We start from the raw sequence: 18,250 nt of genomic DNA on the forward strand, positions 1-18,250 counted from the left end.
TCATGCAAGTACCAAGCAAGGAAGTCGGCATGGATAAAGATCCCTGACATGGGGAGTGAGGCCAGTTGTGGCTTACTGGTGATTGCCTGAGACAGCTTCCATGGTTGCAGAAGTACTGACTGATGAAGGCGGCACCAGAGGCAAGGCTGAGCCAGCTTCCTTCTGTGGTGTGTCGAGTGGCTACTGAATCAATTGGGAGGATGTTACGCTATCCCTGCAGTGGTTGCACAGGAAAAGGAAGGGTGTCTGACAGCACTGTGACCCAACAAATAACAAAAGACCCTTCTAATTCACTGCTGTCGATGCCCTCCCTAAGGAGCAGACAGGTGAGGCAATGCTAAGGCCATTTGGTTATATGAATATCAGTGTCTCTGCCTGGCAGGTGCCCTGAGATAATGCCACCTTTCTTAAAAGAGCTTCTTTCTGTCACTGCTCAGTGCGGGACAGTGGGAGACATTACATCTTCATGGGAACTGGTGTCTGTTTCAGGAATCTGCATTTAGTTTTTGGTCATCTCACAAAGAGCAATGTTCATACTCTGTTACTTACAACCTTACAACCTTAGTCCTGTCTCTGCAGTGTCCACATGCCTGAACTATACCATGCTAGGGGATAGTTAGGTAGTTACAGGGTATTTTGCAAAGCCTGTCAGCAGCAGCCAGACTTCATGACATATAGTCCCTGAACCTATAATGAACGCATGAAAAGTGCTGTTTGGTATTGCAGTGGGCTGATCTGTGGCCCTGTATAGGGCACAACCCTTACCCAGAGATGACTTTTGGGAATGAGCTGGAGATGTCAGAGAGGTCCACATGTACAGAATCAGACACTGCAGGAGTGAGACAAAATGCATTGTTAACTAAGAAAGATAAAATTCTACAAGTTATAGTGGCAACCGTGGGGGGCCTCAAGAAAAAAGTAACCTATTGACGATAGTCGTGAACTTATGAGAGACGATGAATGGAAAGTAGCTGAATGTTTAAAGATAAATAAAGGACTTTGCAAAATCAGCTGAACAATCTTGTAGACACAGTGTGTTTTTTGTAGTACAGGGAAGATGATCCAAAGGCCTATTTTGACAGAACAGGATTCGAATAGCAGGACTACCTGAATACGTTACATCATGGTCACTTTCTTGGAAGAATGGCTTGGACATCATGTTGTATCTCCTGGTCTTCCCCCTCTTTTCACTATTGAGAGGGTGCATAGGGGACAGGCATGTCTGCTGCCATCTGAAGCGACTCAAGGCTGGTGTTGGCAAAATTGCTGAGTTACCCAGGCAGAGAGAGTGACGTGCAAATAGACATATGTGGTAAGTTTTTTGCTCCTGTTTCCTTCCAAACTAAAAATAGAGCTCACAGTACAACACATTTCTTAACAAACCCTAAGGAAGCTTGAGACTGAGCAGAAAAATAGGCAAATGGAATTAGATACTCCCTATCAATTCGTCCTCAGACCACTAGACCGCAGACATCTAAAAGGCTTAGGCTCCAATAAGTACGAGGCCCATGTTCAACTCAGGGTCGAAAGGAATGAGGAGCAGTGGTGAAGACACTGAGTATGAGCCCAGACAGCAGCTCTGTGGGGAACACAAGTGGGTCTGGAGCTACTTCCCTCAGACTCTGAACCTGAATTGGTTTATCCCACAAGGACTGACCATAAGCTATCAAAAGTCACAACCAGGTCAGCAGATATAATTATAAAAAACACTACTATTACCTGGAAGTAACTCTCAACTACAGGCTGATCAATTATAGAATTTTTTGCTGCTCACCTATTCAAGAAAACCACGTTGTTGTGTGCATTATAAAAGGGCCAAAGGGGGCTATTGTTGCCCTAAAAGGTTTGATAACACTACATAGATTTGTGGACAGTCAGGAAGGCACACAATTACACAGAAGTAGACCCTTGGCTATGATACCATCATTATTGTTTTCCCACTTCATGGTGCGATTGATTGACCTCAGAATGATGAAATGCTAAATTACATTGTGGGATCCAAACCTGTGACCTCACGGTCAAACAAATGCTGGGCAGACCCACCAAATATGTCAAAAGTCCCAGAGGAACCCGCACCCCCTTCAACAGAGATCGGATGTGTTCGGATAGATTTTGTTGAGTTTAGTAGGGTATAAGTAGTGTATAAATAGCAGTCGAAGAGCACTTTGTAGTGTGCATCCATCATCCCCATAGAATGATTAAAGTGGGGGATATCTCTCCACAGCTTCCACCATTTCTTCTCAGCGATCGCAACCCCAAGAGTGCGTTCCCAGAACACTATGTGGCGAGGCCCGGTGCTGGAGGTGATAGTTATCAATAGCTAGTATATAGTTGATATACAACCCATCATCTCTTCAGCCTGCTTCACAGATTGTTTTATTTGGGAAAGCTCCCTAGTGGCAGCCATCCTCAGCTCTAGGTGGACTACCTAAAGTTTCAGTTGTGAGGATTAGTGTTTGTCAGAGCTTGGGAGATTGAAGTCTCATTGACAGTTTCAGAATGTTAGGATATCCCACCCATGGAAGAGATCAGATATGGTGAAGCTGCCCCCTTCTCCCCAGAGGTCAAATGGGCCAGGTGTCAGCGCTGGTGGGAAGTCTGGGTTGAAGTGTATAGGGGTAAAAGGAGAGGGAAAAGAAGCCCATCTAGTGGAGTAATTTGCTGTGTCCCACACCTTAAGGGTCATTTTGGTGGGTATGTAAGGTAAGCGTTGGGTGGGCGATGTGGTTTCAGCTTCCACAGAATATCCCAGACATACCTGCCCACTTCTCCTATATATATGTGATCTGATTTTCTTAATGACCACTCATAAATCACTCTCAATTGTGCTGCTCTATAGCATAATTGGAATTCGGGAAGGGCCAGGCTGCCAGCATCTTTCGGCAGTTGCAGAAGTTTATAGGGGAAATGAGCTTTACGATCTTGCCAGAGAAATTGTATGATCAAGGATCAAAGAGCAGGAAAGAAATCACTGTCTATGTTAATGGGGAGCCGTTGGAAAAGGTATAAAAAGTTCGGTAAGACCGTCATTTTATTGCATTGATATGACCAAGTCATGTTATACACATTGGGGCTCATCTCTTAAGATCTGTCTTAAGTTGTAAGCGTGGAGGATAATTTCCACAGTAGAGGTCTGCCACTCTAGAGGTGAGCTTAATTCCAAGATAGGTAAGGTCTTTTTTAGCTCAGTGAAAAGGAGTGGAATGAGCCACCATACACCTTCATCTTGGAAATAGGCAAAGTCAAGTTGAGAAGGAAGGATTTGTGCAGATTAATGTGGAACCCTGCCACTGCTTCGTATTTTTCAAGTTTTTGTTGTACGGCTGCAAGAGATTATTGAGGGGATGTGAGGGAGACAAGAATATCATCTGTGAACATCGAAATTTTAAGTGCGACTGATCCGAAGGGGAGGCCTTGGATTGCTTGGGTAGATAGTACCTTGACTGCTAAGGGTTTGATACAGAGGGCAAATAAGAGCGAGGATAAACGACACCCCTGTCTCGTACCGTACTCTAAACTAGATTAGCGTTATTGGCCTGGACCATTGCTAAGGAGCGTTCATCCATACCAAAGCTACAAAGGGTATGAAAAAGGAAAAAACAGTTCACCCGGTCAAATGCCTTTTTGGCATCTAGTGTCAAGAGGACCACCGTAATTTGGTTTTTGGTTGCTTTTTCGATCAGGTGAACCACCCTTCACAGAATGTCATGCATCTGTTGCCCTTTAATAAAGCTGAACTGATGCAGAAGGATCAGGTCTGGCAAAATCTCCTCTAGTCTAGTGGCTAATATCTTGGTATAAAGTTTAGCATCCAGATTGAACAATGCGATGGGTCTGTAGGAGGCATCAAAATGGGGGTCTTTGCCAGGCTTAGGGAATAACTGATATTAGAGGCTCACCTATTGTCCATGTTACTTTTGAATGTGTTTGCAATGTAAAGACATAGGACAGTCAGATGGGGCACCAACTCAGAGCTATAGGTCTTTTAAAAGTGGGCTGTGAACCAGTTAGGTCCAGGCGATTTGCAAAGCTTTAGGGCTTCAATGGTGGCCTAAACTTCGTCCTCCCTAGAGGGGCCTCCCAGATCTTCATTCTGGTCGGCAGTCACTTGGGCAGTGTTACCCCTCAAGATATTTCAGTTGTATGGCTTCCTCAGCAGGTTTGTTGGAGTAGAGGTATTTATAAAAGTTGCGAACCCTCTTCCGTGTTGTCTCACTGGTCAGCAGTTGAACTGGACCAAAGTATTCTTTTTTATGTTTGACCCTAAGTTGCCTCGCCAGGTGGGATCCGACCTTATTTCCCTGTTCATATGTTGTTTTTTGAGGCGCAACTGTAACAGCTTAGCTCTGTTTGTATAGATTGCTTGTAATTTACCTCTTAATACTCTGATTCTGCTCTGCCTGTTGGCACCATTCTGTCCTGTGATATTTGTTTTGTCAGGGTGGACATTAAGGAAATACATTTCCCATTCCTTATGGAGCACCAACCTTGAAGACATCCTATGTGATGTGGGGATTAGTGTCTGTAGGATTGTTCAGTTGAAAAGGTAAATGTAGTCAAGACCATAGCAACTCTACAGGGATATTCTTTCTAAAAAGACACAGATTTAACCCAGTGCCCCCCCCCCCCCCCCCCCTTCTTCCAGGTCACACCCTGAACAGTTAAGCATTGGAAAGGTGTCTCAAAGTCTCCTTCTAGTCCCTATCGCTGAATCTTCTACAGCCCAACAGAGCCCTCCCCCCCCCCATCATGCAACAACAATAAGAACAAGAAAACTTCAACCTTTGGGAACCTAGTTCCCCAATAGATATGTGTTAGAGCTTCAGGTATAATCTTTTCAGGTGTGGAGGTTAGATACCGCTAATGCATTCTGACATATGTGTATCTAGATCAAAGGGAGCTGGTGATAGGCAGTCAGTTGAACCATATGAGGGAACCTTTAGCCACTTGCAGCCTAAAGAGCTTCCTCCGGACAACAGTCTATCCTTGCTGGTGGGAAAAAAAAGAGATATCACAAATGTAGACTCCAGAATCTGGTGCAGCTTGTCAGCAGGATCACAGTCAATGAGTAATGGAACCAGAGTTCTTTTAGGGTGCATAGAGAATTTGTGTAGACTCAGCGCCTTCAGTCCGGCTCTACGCCCATCGTTTCTCCTGCCGCTTCTGTCGGCGCTGTGATTACCATAGTCCTTTATGTAATCAGCTTGCTTGGCTCGTGGACGGACTCTCTATTTCACTTTCAGGCCCTTGGTGCTCAGGGGTCTGTACCCCCAACATTGAAGCAGCTTCAAGCAGGTCCGTGAAGTGATGTTTTTTTTTCTTAGTAATCACTGGTGAGGCCAGATGGGTAAATCCACCTGTATTTGATGTGTTTGCGACAGAGTTTGTCTGTGACAAGTCAAAATTGTAGTCTTTAGACCAGCGTGGTAGGATGATATCTTGAAATAGAGAGCATGTTGCACCCTGGAAGGAGACTGATTCCTTTTGCTGAACAGCTTGCAATATAAATTCTTTCACTTTGAAGGAATGTAATTTTGCCAGCACATCACGAGGATGCCTACCTTCTCTAGAGGCTATTGAACCCACTCTGTGGACCTGTTCTAATGTAACCTTGGTGTTTGCACCTCCCAGAAGCTCAGAAAATAAACCCACTGCAAAAACCTCTAGGTCCGGGCCTTCCACCTCCTCTTTCAGATACTGGATTCTGATGTTGTCTCAACATGCACGATTCTCCAGGTCCTTGCATTTCAAGGTGGTCTCTTTGCAATTGTGTCTGGAGGTGGCCTGAGGAATCTTCCATCTGACCCAGGCATTGTTCCAGCCCCTGAAACGTAGTGTCGCATCAAGCTTGCGGGTGCCCACCAAGTCCATATCTTGCTGCAGGGCTGTAAGCCTGGATTGGATATCAGACTTGTGAGTCTCTAAGGAGAAAGTGAGCTCTGCCTTCAATTCGTCCTGCAGCTCTTATTTGAACTCTTGGTGGGACGAAAGGAGGTCTTCTTTGGTTATGGCCATAGTGGTATCCTGAGAGGTGGAGAGTCATAAGTCTCGTGCCTCTGCCAGTGAAAAGTAGCTGTATACTCTATTGGTTTATGCCTTTTTTGGAGGCATAGAGACTACAGCCTGATGCAGAGTTAGAGGCACTCAGGGGATAGATATGTGCCAACAAGCTTCCTGCCGTAAGCTGTATTAGAAATGACAGAGCGACACCACCCCAACACTAACAAGACCTCACTTGGAGATCAAGGAGCTGACTCGTAGCAAAGATGGGCTCCTCCCGACTGATCTTCTTCACTATACACTGTGGTTCCTGGAGGCAGGAGCCCTGGCTTGTGAATTATGCTTATCCTTCCTTGTGCAGCAGATTAATCCCCAGGCCTACAGTCTTGAATGCCACCTCTCACGCAGTTTAGATGTGCCCCCATTCTTCCAGCAGGGTCCGAGTTACGGCAAAGTAGGGCGCTGTGGGGCCTAGAGGCAGGATGCAGTGAAAACAGCAAGGTAACACACCTTGCATCCATGTTGATTAGGCACGGAGCGGTGGGGGTTGGGATTGTTAATGTTGCTGCAGGTGTGGAATAATGGGTTCACTGCCATATGAAGCTTGATATGCTCAGCTGTGGGGCCCCGCCCTGCCACGGTCCCAATGACAGGGTCAGGCACTCCTGCCATCATCAGCTGAACCATCAGTGTCTTCTTTCAAGCTCCCACCTCAGTAAGCGGGAGGCGATCTGAAGGGTTCCAGCTTTGGTGCGTAAAGTAATAGGTTTAGCGGTATCCCAGGAGAAAGTGCAGACTCTGCGTAGAAGATCATGCTTTGGCCACCATGCGACTCGGCCGGAGCAGGGTTGTCATGTTTTCTGGTGGTTTCAGCATGGCGAAAGCGGCGCCCGTGGCACCCCGGCTTCTCCGTTAGTGGGGCATATCAAGACAGGGATGCCAGTCGCTGCAATTGTGTCGGTCAGTGCAGCGGAGCCTCAGAGGATTACGCCCCCTACCCTCCTGCAAAATGGTCCCTAAATCATGTTGAAATACATGTCCCCAATTATTTCACCAAATCCCTTAGAGGAGAACACTCAGCTCCATAGGGTAGTCGTAAAATCATCTTTTCAGCAAAAATAAAGCCCACAGGAAGCTCTGTACTGGGCTCAAAGATGGTTCATGATGTTTGAATTTCGATAGAAGATTTCCTGAGGAAGTAATGTATGGTGAGAGACTTTGAGGAGCACTGCGCTGTACAGTGCTGTGCTGAGATCAGACAGGCATGAGGGGAGAGGCCACTGTGGTACACAAGAGGGAGCCTAAGAGAGTAAGGCCCTGATTTATACTTTTTGGGGTAAAACTGCACTAACGCAGTTTTGCACCAAAAAGTTTAGCACCTGCTTGCACCATTTCTGCGCACAAGTCGGACACCATATTTTTGGAAAGGTGCAAGCCGGTGCAGAGGGTAAGCTAGTGTAAAAAAAAAATTGTTAGTTGGGTGGGGCTGGCGGTATGGAAGAAGGGGGTTTTGCACCAAAAAATGATGTTATGCAGGTTATAGTAAAAAAAGACTCTAACCTGCCTAGAGTCATTTTCTGACGTAAAACCATCCATACCACATGACTCCTGTCTTAGAAAAGACAGGAGCTGTGCCCCCCACCCCGATGGCCAGCACAGGGGACCAGGGTCCCCTGGGCATGGCCATTGCACCCTCTGCCATGTATGGGGGCCCATTTCAGGGCCACCTATGGCACTTTAAAAAATAAAATAAAATTCTTACCTGTACTTACCTGGGATGGGGTCCCCCATCCACTGCTGTCCCTCTGGTGTGTGGGGGTGTCCCTGGGGCCTTGGGAGGGCACCTGTGGGCTTATTCCATGGTGTTCCACCATGGAAATAAGCACACAGGTCCCCTAACGCCTGCACTGACCCAGGCGTATAAAATATATTTTTTGACCCCTCCTGTACACCTTTTTTGCACTGGAGTATAAGTATGGCGTTAGGGCCATAGAGTCATTTTTTGCACGGGAACCATTCCTTGCATCTCATTAAGGCAAGGTAGGTTTCCACGTCCCAGAAATAACTTTAACTCCATAAAATTGGCTCTAGATAGGTCTAGCACCAGAGTATAAATATGGAGTTAGTTTTACACTGAATTAGAGTAAAAATAAATGACGCTAATTTGGTGCAGAGTATAAATATGCCCCTAACTGTATGAGGCATGATGTATATGATGTGTTTGTGAGGTAAAGGCTGACCATAGTACTTACAGTTGACTCTGTTTACGTCATGAAATTACCAGGGTCAGAGGATATATGACCCTTTACTGACATTTTATTTGAGACACGTTCCCAAATGATGTCATTTCCTGTGAAGTAATCTTGACGCTAATTACGATTTCGAAATTTGCTAAATCCTACCTGGTTTTAATTACAGAATGTTTGTTGCCTAGCATGCAGTCATGTTTAATGTTTTTTTTTTTGTAGAGACCTACAGCGAAGGAGTTGCTAAAACACAGGTTTATAGTACGAAATGCGAAAAAAACGACCTATTTGACAGAGCTTATTGACAGGTACAAGCGGTGGAAGACAGAGCAAAGCCCTGAGCAGAGCCATGACGACCAGAGCTCGGAGGAGTCTGACACGTAAGATTTCCAATGTAGTGATTAACTGCACAGTAACGATGCCTTCCCAGCTGATTTGTATTACCTTGATTAGGATCCTGATTGAAAATTGTAGGAGGAATGCAAATGTTGATTGGGTATGTAGATTGATGACTTAGCAACAAGCTTATACTTTTAAACAACAATAACCATCTAAATACAGAAAGCAGCTAAGCTACTCTCTGTGGTGTGGGTGTAGAAAGTTCTGCCAAAAAACTGTTTATTTCAGCTTGGTTCAGATAAATTACCCAATACCCAGCCAAGGTTTGAGAGAACGGGCGACCGTCCGTTTACAAAGGCTTCAAATCTGCTCATTCATTAAAAACTAAGTCTATTCTTTGGATAGATATTTCACAGACCCCTCCCAGACGTGCATGAGAATGGTTCGCTCCGTGCTGCTTACTGTTTGCCATATTCCCCTGTAAACACACACCAGAGACTTTACTGAAAGTTATAAACGGACGCAGTTTATTACACAACACAATATCCTCACATGGTTCATAATACACATGCCCTATGTTGTTCAGACATTTCTTTTCTATCTAATGTCTCTAGTCCAATCCTTCTTCTTGTTTGCTGTTCATCCGTTAAATTGCACAGCCTCTTATGTATCCGAACCCACTGGAAGTTTCGGCACATGCCGGTGGCCAGGCTTCCCTTGTTGCCAAGTCCCTTTGGGCGCCCCCTGGCCTTGACCGGCCTGCAAGTTCCGTGTCCGGCTGTCGCTGCCCCCTTTATCAGTCATTGGTTGCACTTCTTGTGCCCCTGCCGTTAGGCATCCCAATGGCACTGTCAGAGTGGCTCTTCATTTTAGTTTACTGTGCTTTTTTATGGACTGAGTGTTTCTCCTGCCACCGCCGGGTGCGGCTGCGATGCCCCTCTGAGGTGTGGGAGGGTGGGTTGCTGTGTCTGGCCCACTTGTTTAAGGGAAGGGGGCAACCGTGCGCCTTTTTTAACTGTCCCACAGTGCTGTGATTGGTGGCTTCAAAGTACGCCTGCCATTATGTAGGGTGACCACCCGTCCGTAAATTTCACGGACTGTCCGTAATTTCACCCTGCTGTCCGTTGTCCGTGATGAAAGCTTTAACGGACGGCATTTGTCCGTAATTTTAGGCTTTCACCTAAAGGGCAACGGAGGCAGGGCGAAATTACGGGCAGAAGAGTTTCCCCAGCTGGGCTGGAAGGCAGGGGGTCTCCTGTGCTCTGAGGGAGGGAGGGGCAGACAGATAAGAAAAGGCCTTCTTGCCAGGGGGTCTCCTTCCCTAAAGACATGCAAATGTGTGTAACTGGTAAATCTGCACATACAAAGGGGCTTGAAAACCTGCATTGACTTTACTAAAAGGAGCCACTTGAAGTTTTCTGGTGGCAAAGATATTTCTTTTAGAGAGGTATTGTAATGGTGTTCCAAGGTGAGCTGTGGAGTGTGTGGTTTTAATGGAGTGTTATAACATTTTTTTAGCACTAGGTATAAACTGTATATTATTCAAATCTGTATTTGAGAAGCGTTTTTTTTTTTATTTAACCGAAATGTATTTGCGCATTTTGTAGCAGCCTTTATTATGATGTCATTGTATTTTTTACAGTTCTTTCAGGTACTTCGGTACCTCATAGTACTAACAAACCTTGGCAAAGCAATAGGTCTCATCTACGAAAGAGTTATTGGCTTTGCTAGTGTGTTTTAGCCATTAGCCATGTTATGCACCAGAGTAGCTGCTGTTCAGCATGGCTTAAAGCTAGTGGCATAGTGGTGTGGAGTGGAGTAGAGTAGCATAGGAGCATTGGCGTAGAGCCCAGTGGTGCAAAGTACAGTGCAGTGGGGTACAGTGCAGTTGTTTAGAGTGCGTTAGCGTAGAGTGCAGTGGTTTAGAGTGGAGAGGCGTGGGACAGAGTAGAGTGGCATAGAGTGCAGTGAAGTAGAGTGGCATACAATAGAGTGGCAGAGAGAGCAGTAGTGTAGAGTGGTGCAGTGGCATAGATTGCAGAGTAGACTCCCGTTGCAGGGAGTGCAGTGGTGTAGTGTAGAGTGGTGCAGAGTAGGGCAAAGTGCTGTAGAGTGTAGTCATGCAGAGTAGAGTGGCATAGAGTGCAGTGGCATAGAATGCAGGAGTACATAGTACATTGGTGTATAGTACGGTGGTGGAGAGTAAACACTGCAGAGTAGAGTGTCAGTGCAGTGATGTTTTGTGGAGTAGAGTGGCACAAAGCAGTGGCGTAGAGTACAGTGGTACAGAGTAGAGGGCAGTGGCGTGCAGTTGTTTAGAGTGCATTGGTGCAGAGTGCAGTGGAGTAGAGTGGCATACAATAGAGTAGCAGAGAGTGCAGTAATGCAGAGTGGTTCAGTGTCATAGAGTGCAGAGTAGACTCATGTGGCATAGAGTGTAGTGGTGTAGAGTGGTGCAGAGTGAAGTATTGTAGAGTGGTATAGAGTATAGTGCCTAGAGTGCAGTGGCATAGAGTAGGGTGGTGTAGAGTGCAGAGTTGCAGAGTAGAGTGTCAGTGCAGTGGTGTAGAGTGGTACAGAGAACAGTGGCATAGAGTACAGTGGTGCAGAGTAAAGGGCAGTGCAGTTGTTTAGAGTACACTGGTGTAGAGTGCAGTTGCATAGAGTGGCATTGGGCAGAGTAGAGTGGCATAGAATGCAGTGGAATAGAGTATATTGGTGCAAAATGCAGTAGTACAGAGCAGAGTGGTGTGGAGTATAGTGGCGGCCAGAGCAGTGTTGCAGAGTGTCAGCTTGCAGTGGTGTAGAGTGCATTGAACTAGAGTGCAGTGGTCAGAGTGGTATAGAGTACAGTGGCGTAGAATAGATTGTTTCAGAGTAGAGTGCAGTTGCATAGAGTGGAGAGGTGCAGGGTAGGGTGCAGTGGCATAGAATGCAGTGGAACAGAGTGCAGTGGCATAAAGTAGATTATTTCACAGTAGAGTGAGGTGGCTTAGAGTGGAGAAGTGCAGGTTAGAGTGGAGTTGCATAAAGTGGCATAGAGTGTGATGGCATAGAGTAAAGTAGTGTAGAGTGCCGTGGCATAGAGTGCAGAGTAGATTAGAATGATGTACAGTGTATTGATGTAGAGTGCAGGGGCATAGAGTTGAGTGTTAAAGAGTAAAGTGCATTAGCATAGAGTGTATTAGCTTAGAGTGCAGTGGCGTACAGTGCAGCGTTGCAGAGTGGCAGAGAGTGGAGTTGTGTGGATTAGATTTGTGTTGCCTAGACTGGAGTGGTATGGCGTGCAGACGAGCAGAGCGCATTGGTGTAGAGAGGCGTAAAGTGCAGTGGCTTAGAGTAGAGTAGGACAGAGTAGAGTAGAGAGGCATTGTGTGAAGTAGCATAGAGAGCAGTGGCATAATGTGGAGTGGTTCCGAATGGAGAAGAGTGCAGTGGCATGGAGTGGCGTAAAGTGGAGTGATACAGAGTAGGCTGCAGTGGTGTAGAGTGGTGCAGAGCAGAGTGGAGTGGAGCATGCATGGTGTGGTAACACACTGCCATTACAGACAAAACATTTTTGATTGAAATGACCATTACATTTGCACAGATATACAGTTTTTCAAATCAAACTATATTGTGCAGAGACAATGATGTGTGGAAATTGCATCACCTAATTCAATGATTTGTTTTAAGCATGTAAAGGTATTTGTTTCCAGCACAGTTCAGAATTAACAAAAATTTGCTTGATTTGTACTTCTAATTCTGATATATTCTGAAGTCTATTTAAATGTTGTCATGTGATAGAAAAAACTGTTTCCTAACCCCAGTATCCAGCAAGATTGTCGCATAAATCCTCTCACTTTGAAGTCAGAGAAAGGAAAGTAAACACTAAGTTCCCACCGAAGACAGAGCCTGACATTTGACTTTGTTCTTTGAATGCACAGCAAATATGATAAGATAAGAACAAGATTTACAGGCCTGTTTACAGAAAGGGAGCACTCGGCAGGATACTGTAAATAAGGTTTTGGCAAGGGAAGGGAGGAATTCAAGCTGCATAGCCTAAAACAAATAAAGCCAGCAAATTGAAAGCAACAAATTGTGAGTTGCAAACCCCAAGGCCAATGGCAAGGAACGGGCAGAATGCATTCACAAGGAAGCACTATGAATTTACTTAAAGTGACAGCTGTGGGATACTTTGTGGGGAAAGTCCAGTATTTTAGTCCATATCTTGCAGAGGTTTGGTACATCAATCACCCAGGTAGTATGACAAGAAGACCTGGAGTGGTTTCATGTTGCAGGATAGGTCTGTACACCCATTCAATCAGTTTGCCACCATTTCCTATGGTGCAGAGCTTCTGGCACACCTCTTGTAGGGTTAGTGCTAGGTAGCAGACATGAAATAGGGCATTTAATGATTATTTAAGGTGGTTGTAAGTAAGGAGTTGACCGGGGTGAAGATGGTAGTCTGCCACAAGGGTTTGGAAATTTAGTAGCTCACTGTTCAGAAACAAAGTCCCCAATTTTAAGACACCTGCAACATGCCACTGATGGAGTTGCTCTGAGCACAGCCATCCTGTGCGAGTGGGAAGACTTAGCAAAGGTAGTGCAGGAGCATAGGGTTTCTTTGTGTCAGTGAGTTTACAGGTTCTGACAAGGCAAGAGAAAGCCATGCATGATAACCCCGGATTGTGAACCATATAATGGTCAGTAGGAAACGATGAGCAGTGCATTAAGCCTTCCTTAAAAGTCTTTACTGGTAAACCCCATCTCATGAAGGGAGGTGGGCAGAAAGCCAGTGAGCCACCCATTGGACATCTGCAGCTGAATAAAAGCATTCTAAGTCCAGAAGATCTAATCCACCCGCAGTCACAGTTAGCTTTAGAGTGGAAAGAGCTCCCGATGGCGCCGCAGCGACCAAATCAGATGTGTGGCCTGTCTGAAGAAGGAATGAAGGACGGGCAGGGGAAGGTTTGCAAAATAATACTATCATTGGGGTAGCACACCATCTTCACTAGTGCCACATGGCCTCTACAGAAAGCAGAAGAGAAGACCAAAAAGCAAACTGGGCTTGGAGGGAACGTTCGCTCTGCCGAGATTTTCATCCTGGAAATCAGTGTAAGAATGGTAGATATTAATCATTAGGTATTGAAAGGTAACTGGTTCCCAGTTCAATCTGAGATCTAATTGTGTATGAAGGCGAAAGCAGTGCCATATGTTAAAGAAACACTAATTAAATTTTAAAATTTGTAAATTTTGTTTGTGCAATTTACATCCCAAATATTTTGAAGGTTCTATGTGTACTTGACACTTAGGGATAACCCAGATCTCTAGTTTGGCTTTTGCTCAATTTCAAAACCATATAAAGACATGGACTAAGCAGGCAATTGCCTTGCACAACCTTGCAAGGGGTCTGCAAGTACTAACAGCGAACCATTGCACCAGAAGAGTTTGCCAAGGTGGATGGGTGTTGATTGTTCAACCACTTGACAGTGCCCCTACTGTTTCGCTCCTGTGTGCAGACAACTCCCCAGGTACCCAATACCTTCAAATAGTCTTGGTGGACCCATCTTGTCTGATTTTAGGAATTGTCCCACCTTGTTCTTCTCTTCTTTATTTGTCCAGTTGTTAGCAACAACCCTTTGAATTACTTGCTGTGGATCTCCCATTTGATCTCGATTTCATCCTACTCTTTTATTATCTTTGATTGGTAGTCCGGGCTCCCATTTCTGAGATAAATGTAGAGTCCCAAACATACACTCTAGTGCAGTGAGACTACAGACAAGTTATGGCTACATCACATCCTGTCATTAGGTGTGAGACTGTCACCCACACCATCTGCCCTGCCTCTTTAAAAAAAATTAGGTTGAAAGTCCATGGGCGGTTGGGGTAAGCCAGATATTTTTGTTCAATTTGTTTAAACTAGCATAAGGTTAATTACCTTAATGTTTCCCAAACTGTTTGCCAGGGGTTTTGAAATGTTCAGAAACATAATCAAAATGTTGCTGTTACTTTCTCTTCAGGAAAGATCGGGTAGATTTGGGTAGGGGTGATGGCCTTGCTGTGAAGGGCATTATTTACTACTGAACAAGGACGTAATGTGACACCTGAATGTAGCACACCAGGAGGCAATCACAAAAGGTCCACAGTGAATAAATAGTGCTATGTTAAAAAAGAGTAAATAAATGCACTGACCACATAGTGAGGCATGGCCTCTCTTGTGTGTGTCTGTAAAACTGACGTTTGTTCTTGAATTTTTGTCCTGAATTTTGACCCTTTGTCCTGAATTTTTGTCCTGAATTTTGACCCTTTGTCCTGAATTTTTTACAGTCCTGTCCAGAATTTGCCTCAGTGCCAGGTGGTCACCCTACTGCCATTCACGGACGCACCCGTTCCAGGGCTTTTCGCCCCCCCCCCCCTTCACCAGCCCCCACCCCTTGGAAAGCGTTTGCCGTGGGCCCCCATCGTGTCCGGCTCTGCCTTCCCGGCCTGCTTTGTAACTGCTCCCAGATGTGCGAGAGACTTGTTCGCACACGGCCGCTTATTGTTTTCCATATTCACCTGTAAACACACACCAGAGGCATTACTGGAAGTTATAGACAGCTGCAGTTTATAACACAAGACAATATCCTCACATGGTTCATAAAACATCGCACAAGTGGTCATACATATGTTCCATGTTGTCCAGACATTCCTTTTCTATCTAATGTCTCTAGTCCAATCCTTCTTGTTTGCTGTTCATCCGTTAAGTTGAACAGCCTCTTATGTACCCTGATTCACTGGAGGTTCACGCATGCCGGCGGCTAGACTTCCTTTTCTGTCAAGTCACTTTGGGCACCACTGGCCTTGCCCGGGCTGCAAGTGCCGTGCCCGCCCGCCGCTGCCCTCTTTATCAGTCATTGGTTACACTCTTCGTGCCCCTGTCATTAGACATCCCAAGGGCACCGTCAGAGTGGCTTTTGCTCTTAGTTTACTGTGCTCGTTATGGGCTGACTGAGTGACTCTCTGTCACTCTGCTCAATCAATCAAAAAAATGTATAGAGCGCACCACTCACCCGTGAGGGTCTCAAGGCGCTAGTGAGGGGGGGTTACTATTCGAACAGCCATGTCTTGAGGTTTTTTCTGAAGAGTAGGAGGTCTTTGGTTTTGCGGAGGTTGGTGGGGAGGGAGTTCCAGGTTGTGGGGGCGAAGTAGGAGAAGGCCCTGCTTCCTGTGGTGGTTCGATGGATGCGGGGGACTGTAGCTAGTGCGAGGTCGGCTGATCGGAGGTTGCGGGTGGGAGTGTGGAAGTTCACTCTTTCGTTGAGGTAGGTCGGGCCGGTGTTGTGGAGGGATTTGTGTGCGTGGTGAGGATCTTGAAAGTGATTCTCTTGTCTATGGGGAGCCAGTGAAGAGATTTTAGGTGTGGTGAGATTTGTTTGTGGCGGGGGAGGCCAAGGACGAGGTGTGCGGCTGTGTTCTGGATTCTCTGGAGTTTGCATTTGAGTTTGAGTGTGGTGCCGGTGTAGAGGGCGTTACCGTAGTCAAGTCTGCTGCTGATGAGTGCATGGGTGACTGTCTTCCTGGTCTCTGGGGGAATCCATTTGAAGGATTTTTTTTAGAGTGCGGAGTGTGTGGAAGCAGGAGGAGGTTAGTGCATTGATTTGTTGTGTCATGGAGAGGGAGGGGTCCAGGATGATGCCGAGGTTGCGTGCGTGGTTTGTGGGGGTGGGTGCGGGGCCTAGGGCGGTGGGCCACCAGGTGTCGTCCCATATAGTTTTGTTGGGGCCGAAGATGATGATCTCGGTTTTGTTGGAGTTAAGCTTGAGGTGGTTAGTTGTCATCCAGTTGGCGGTGTCGAGGAGAGCAGCGTGTAGGTTGGTTTTGGCGGTGGTGGGGTTGCGGGAAAGGGAGAGGATGAGTTGGATGTCATCTGCGTAGGAGAGTATAGTGATTCCGTGTGGTCAGAGGATGTTGGTTAGGGTGATCATTTAAATGTTGAAGAGTGTGGGGCTGAGGGAGGACCCCTGGGGGACTCCGCAGATGATCTTGGTAGCGGTGGAGTGGAAAGGTGGAAGGCGGACTCTCTGGGTCCGGTCGGTGAGGAACGAGGTGAGCCAGTCTAAGGCTTTGTGGCGAATTCCTATGTTGTGGAGGTGTGTTTGGAGTGTGTGGTGGCAGACAGTGTCAAAGGCTGCGGAGAGGTCTAGGATAATGAGTGCGACGGTCTCGCCTTTGTCGACTTTGGTCCTGATGTTGTCAGTGCATGCAATGAGGGCGGTTTCCGTGCTGTGGTTCTTGCGGAACCCGGATTGTGAGGGGTCAAGAGTGTTGTTTTCTTCGAAGAAGTGGGATAGGCTGGCGTTGACTAGTTTCTCAGCAACCTTGGTGGGGAAAGGGAGGAGGGAGATGGGGCGATAGTTGGAGAGGATCTCCGGGTCGGCTTTGTTTTTTTTTAGGAGAGCAGTGATTTCCGCGTGCTTCCATGGGTCTGGGTAGGTGGCGGAGTCGAAAGAGGAGTTGATTATGTCGTGGAGTAAGGGGACGATGGTTGGGCTGGCTTTGTTGTAGATGCGATGTGGACAGGGGTCGGAGGGGGATCCGGAGTGGATAGAGTTCATGTTTTTTTCGGTTTCTTTGTGTGTGGTGGGGGCCCAGGTGGTGATTGTGGTGGGGGGGTCGTGAGTGGGGGTTGAGTTGGGTGAGTGAGAGGTGTGTGTGGTGGGTGTGTGTGGTAAGAAGCTGTTGTGGATGTCCAGGATTTTGTGGTGGAAGTGGTTGGAGAGGGCTCGTGGTTTCCCAACCGTGAGCCGCTCCCCCTTCAAACCTAAGAGAAACCTAGTAGCTCTAACTCCCCCACTATATTGAGCAGGAACATGTCCATGCCTACCCCCATAGGTGCACCCTGTCGGCCACGTGATACCCCGTTATCCTCAAGTTAATGAGCCTGTGCCTGACAAAGCCCCACAAGTTTGCTCTACAAAGGTTGGACATTGAAATGTTCAACTTTCTCCTAGACTGCTCAACCGCCACGTGGTCCCTGGCCCCTCTCCATTCTGCTCTAGTAGTGATCTCAGACCATAATATGTCTGCTGGACACAGAAGCCTTGCTGCCACCATAAGCCCCGAGGCTATAGCTCCTAGAAGATCTTCCCTACCTAGGCAGGAGAGGTCGTTCCCTCCCAGGTGTAAGACTACTGCCTCAGGTATGTTCTCCCTGACAATTGTACCCTGCAAAGTTGGTAGCAGTTCGTCCCATTTCATGCCTGGGTCGCACAGCCACACTATTTTCTTGTTGCGCAACCACAGCCCCCGGTAGTCCCTTTTGGCCTTCTCTTACTGCTTCTCTTTGGATACATAGGAGTGGCCTAGGATCCAAACCGTGCGGCTTCCTTCTCTTGGGTCTGACATGGAAAGAAATGACACTTAAGAGCTCATGGGTCTTATGTAACTCCTGAATGCCCCAGAATCCCAACGCCCTATGCGCTTCTCGCTTAACCCACATGCCTCCACAGTAGTTGCCGCCCCTATGTGGATCGAGTGGGACCCAAAGGAGTTGGGGTGGAAACCCACCTTTGGTAAGGTTAATCTCATGATGTTGATAAATTGGAAGCGGCTCAGATATGAGCCATCTGCATGCATGAACAGAGGTTGCCCAGTTGGGATCTCTGGTGCTGTGTACTCGCGCAACTTGCAGACCAGTCAGA

At 46.7% G+C, this 18,250-nt stretch overlaps 1 protein-coding gene across 1 annotated transcript in view; it reads left to right on the forward strand.

The window, feature by feature from the left end:
• STK24 (serine/threonine kinase 24) overlaps window positions 1-18,250 on the forward strand; it is a 665,456-nt gene that overhangs the window by 554,369 nt on the left and 92,837 nt on the right. Inside the window, exon 7 of the mRNA XM_069205177.1 lies at window positions 8,469-8,626. Coding sequence (XP_069061278.1) covers window positions 8,469-8,626 — 158 coding nt within the window. The remainder of the gene's footprint in view (window positions 1-8,468; window positions 8,627-18,250) is intronic.

Source organism: Pleurodeles waltl, chromosome 8 (assembly GCF_031143425.1).
Source record: "Pleurodeles waltl isolate 20211129_DDA chromosome 8, aPleWal1.hap1.20221129, whole genome shotgun sequence".
Taxonomy (NCBI): domain Eukaryota; kingdom Metazoa; phylum Chordata; class Amphibia; order Caudata; family Salamandridae; genus Pleurodeles; species Pleurodeles waltl.